We start from the raw sequence: 4,297 nt of genomic DNA on the forward strand, positions 1-4,297 counted from the left end.
AGGGAAACCTGCGGCAGACGACGAGACTGACTGCCCCGGAGGCTGAGGAGGACCGGACGGAGAGCCGCGGGCTCAAGGCGAGACAGGGGTCGTCCCCGTCACCGCCTCCCTCCCGCCCCCCAACCCAGGACCCTGCACCTCTGTCCGCCTCCAGGGCCTCAGAGGCGGGAGATCCGGAAGAGGAGGGCGGTGGCGGGGATGCAGGGGGTTGAGGGGGGGGACGCCGTTTATACACCCGACCCGGTGTCACCCGCGTCACAGCCGCATCCTTTGAAAGGAAGCATGCACACACGTGCACACTCACCCATGTGCAAACACACACCATGCACACGCACCCTTGGAGCCGCCAGGGCGTGGTGGTCTGGAGGGAATTAAGTGGAGTCCCCCGACTCCTTGCACACACACACACACACCCGGGGCCTTGTCCTGCTGACCTGACCACCTGCGCAGACCCCGCGCACCTGCTGTTCCAGCCGCGCTTTCCACGATGATGGGACTCTAGAGAGAGTTTCCCTACGGGGTGCAGCCTCTCCAGCTCCCAGGCCTCCGCCTCCCAGCCACCCGAAGTGCTGATCCTGTCCCCCCCCCAAAACCCGCGTCCTTCCTCTCTGCTCTAAGAATGAATTGGCTCCGGTGAACACCCCCTTGGCTAAGCCCAGGAACTGCCAGCCTCCTTCTTGCCTACATCAGGACCCCCATGGTGTCCCCAGACAGATCCCTCTCTCTCTGTCACCAACCCCAGATGTCATCCCTCACTCTCATTTTGGGGCACCCATCCCCACCCCCGTTCATCAAAGCCCAGCTCAGCACCTCACCTTCAAGACATCTGCCCTAATCCCACTGTCAGCACACGGAATCCTTCCCTCCTTTGCTTAGGATTCCCACTTTGTTCATTTGTGTTTTATTTCCCTGTAGGACTGTCAGCTTATGAGCTCGTAGGCAAGCTTCAGACTAAAGCGATCTTTCTTGACTTCTCAGCGTCCACCCCAGCATCTGGTATGTGACTGTTGAATCAGGACGGGTACTAGCGTATCTTGTTAGGGACACACACACATATCAATCTTAGCTGTGAGTTCAGGGCCAGCCTAGGCTACATAGAAACACCCAGGCTGACTCACAAATGGTTTCTTGATAATCCTCAGATCATCCTGGGGCTTGAATTCAGGACCCAGGTACTGTCCCTGAGCTTCTTCTGCTCAAGGATATCACTCTAGCATTTGAGCCACAGCACACTGAGGAATCAAACCCAGGGCTTCATGCATGCTAGGTGAGCACGCCATCACTAAGCCACCCTCCCAGCCCCTCAGATCTTAATTACTCTTTCAAGGTGTTCTTTGTGATTGGTGACCCCTCCCATGCCTGACTGCTCACCTAAATGATGACCACCACCTCCTGCCCTATAGACTCCTCTTCCCCACTCCTGCCAAGAATATATCTGTCCTGTGAATGATTGTTTCTGGATAGCCAGATACAGTTGTCTGGGGAGGGTGGGTGGTTAAAGGAGTTGAGAATAAGAGACGTTCTTATTTACAGAGGTAATTGTTCCAGGAAGATAGACCCCTGGCCATCATGGCGGTGGAGTACCTCATAGGATGAAGCTCTCTGCAGGGAGTTCTGACCAGCCAGGGAGACAAACACCATAGATCTTTTGAAAGATCATAAAGCTCTTCCTTCATCTTCTCATTCCATACCCACATCTGATATACATGAAGACCATCATAGAGCCTAAGGGCCACATTTCCCAAGGTTTACTTTCACGTCCAGTTTGAACCCATCTTCGGCAACAGCTTCCCAGACAGAGGAAGTCCAATAGATGACCACATACTCTGGGGTGAGGTGGTCTTTAATCCAGCCAATGAAAGGAAAAGGGCACCAGGTGAGAAATAAGGGCAGTGCATACATCCTAGACTCTCAGACTCTTGATGTCTGTACTCCATTTAGTTGTTAAAGTGAAGTAGAAGGACATAAGATAGCACACTGGCCTTGGCAAGACCTGTCCTGCTGTCTTCTTTTTTTTTTTTGTTGGTCATGGGGCTTGAACTCTGGGCCTAGGTATTATCCCTCAGCTCTTCAGCTCAAGGTGAGCACTCTACCACTTGAGCCACAGCACCACTTCCAGTTTTCGGAGTGGTTTATTGGGGATAAGAGTCTCACAAACTTTTCCTACTCAGGCTGGCTTTGAACCACAATCCTCAGATCTCAGCCTCCTGAGTAGCTAGGATGACAGGTGTGAGCCACCAGCACCCAGCTTCTTTAAGTAGTTATACAAAGGGATTTCAATTCAACATGCCAGTCTGTAACAAGTATCTTGATCGATGTCAACCTTTCCAACGCTCTTCCTCCATCTCTGCCAACCTCACCTACCCCTTCAAGTGACCTGATCACCCACTTTTCTTCATGTGCTTGTCATGACCCTGATCCTTCTTGGGATATCCAAGAAGCCACTGCAAGATGGTTGCCCTGACCTATCCCGCTCAACGAAGTCTCTTGTCCAGGAACACCAACCTTATTAGCGGCCTAGTCAATTCTTTCCTTCTTCCTCTTCTCTGCATCTGACTTCAAAGGAAAATTGTATCCTCTCTGGGTCTTTTTGATGTCAGTGCAATTCATTTCTGAGCTTGTCACCTACAAAAAAAAAAAAAAAACCGCTCTCCCAGAATTCTCCAGGGTCTTCTCAACTCCAGACAAGAGCATCTATTCCCTGGCTCTCAGGATTCTTGGTAAATGATGTCTCTCAGCCTGCATCCTTTCCTCCCTTGAAATTGACAGATCATCCTCATCATCTCAACTGTTTTTTTGGAGCCACTCACCCTAGCTAACCTTAGTTAGAGGGGATTTTTCTCTCCCATCAAGGCTTTTCCTGGTAGCCCTTACTCCTTCTACCTGCCTCTGGAAGATCAAGTTTGTGTGTCTGCCTTATATACAAACAGTTGTTTATTTCCTTCTTCAGTAGCAAGATCATTTTGTTTTACTCCACACAGAGACTAATAAAATACCTGCCATTTAAGCTGGGAGCTGGTGGCTCACACCTATAATCCTAGTTACCCAGGAGGCTGAGATCTGAGGATCGAGGTTCAAAGCCAGTCGGGACAGGAAAGTCTGTGAGACTCTCATCTTCATAAACCACCAGAAGACCGGAAGAGGCGCCCCATGACTCAAAGCCTGGAGCAAAAGAGCTCCAGGATGGCACCCAGCCCCAGGTTCAAGCCCCATGACACACACAAACACACACACACACACACAAAACCTGATATTTGACAAGAATTTAACACATACCCTGGTGAATGATCCACTTATCTGTTTACTGGAACCATCATCAAATAGGCTAGAATGCAAAACTGGGGTATTTAGCACAGCAGCTCACAAATCTCCAAGTTCAGAGACTTCATTAATTAGAATAAAGTTCCTTGATATGAATACATTGGTTTTAATTAAAATTGTATTGAAGTCAGGTGCTGGTAGCTTACAGCTACTGAGAAAGCTGAGGGTCATGTCTGTGAGACTCTTCTCTCCAATTAACCACCAAAAAGCCAGAAGTAGAACTATGGCTCAGATGGTAGAGTGCCAGTCTTGAGCAATAAACCCAGGTTTTGGGTTCAAGCCTCAGTACCAACAGACACACACACACACACACACACACACACACACGAAAATTTATTGACACACACACACACGAAAATTCATTGAGACATCTTATTGAGTAGCTCTATAAAAGATAAACATGTGGAGCAATTTATTTAAGAAACAAAAAAGGCCAGGCTCTGGTGGCTCACGCCTGTAATTCTAGCTACTCAGGAGGCTGAGATCTGAGGATTGTGGTTCAAAAATCTGAGTATTGCAGTTCAAAGCCAGCTACGGCAGGAAAGTCTGTGAGATTCTTATCTCCAATAAACTACTAGAAAACAGGAAGCGGTGATGTGGCCCAACTGGTAGAGCACTTGCCTTGAGCTGAGCGACAGCGCTCAGGCCCAGAGTTCAAGCCCTAAGACTGACAAAAAAAAGAAACAAAGAAGACAACAGACAGTTTAAAATTGTCACATCACTGTAACTTTTTAGTAGACTGCATTACCATGTATGATAAATTGCAACTTGAGAAGTGATGAAGAAATCCAGTATTTCCTATAGAAATTCTTTCAGAGAACCGGGTGCTGGTGGCTCACACCTGTAATCCTAGCTACTCAGGAGGCTGAGATCTGAGGATGGCGGTTCAAAGCCAGCCCGGGCAGGAAAGACTGTGAGACTCCTATCTCCAATAAACCACCAGAAAACCGGAAGTGGCGCTGTGGCTCAAGTGGTA

The 4,297-nt window shown here is 48.9% G+C and overlaps 1 protein-coding gene across 1 annotated transcript in view; it reads right to left on the reverse strand.

Annotated features, from left to right (window-relative positions):
• Dock3 (dedicator of cytokinesis 3) overlaps window positions 1–1,902 on the reverse strand; it is a 187,819-nt gene extending 185,917 nt beyond the window's left edge. The window contains exons 1-2 of the mRNA XM_013028052.1: window positions 1,753–1,902; window positions 139–268 (exon numbers count right to left, since the gene is read on the reverse strand). Of these exons, the coding sequence (XP_012883506.1) occupies window positions 139–268; window positions 1,753–1,902 (280 nt within the window). The remainder of the gene's footprint in view (window positions 1–138; window positions 269–1,752) is intronic.
• Between the last annotated feature and the right edge of the window lie 2,395 nt (window positions 1,903–4,297).

The sequence above is a fragment of the Dipodomys ordii genome, unplaced genomic scaffold (assembly GCF_000151885.1).
Source record: "Dipodomys ordii isolate 6190 unplaced genomic scaffold, Dord_2.0 Scaffold107, whole genome shotgun sequence".
Lineage (NCBI taxonomy): Eukaryota > Metazoa > Chordata > Mammalia > Rodentia > Heteromyidae > Dipodomys > Dipodomys ordii.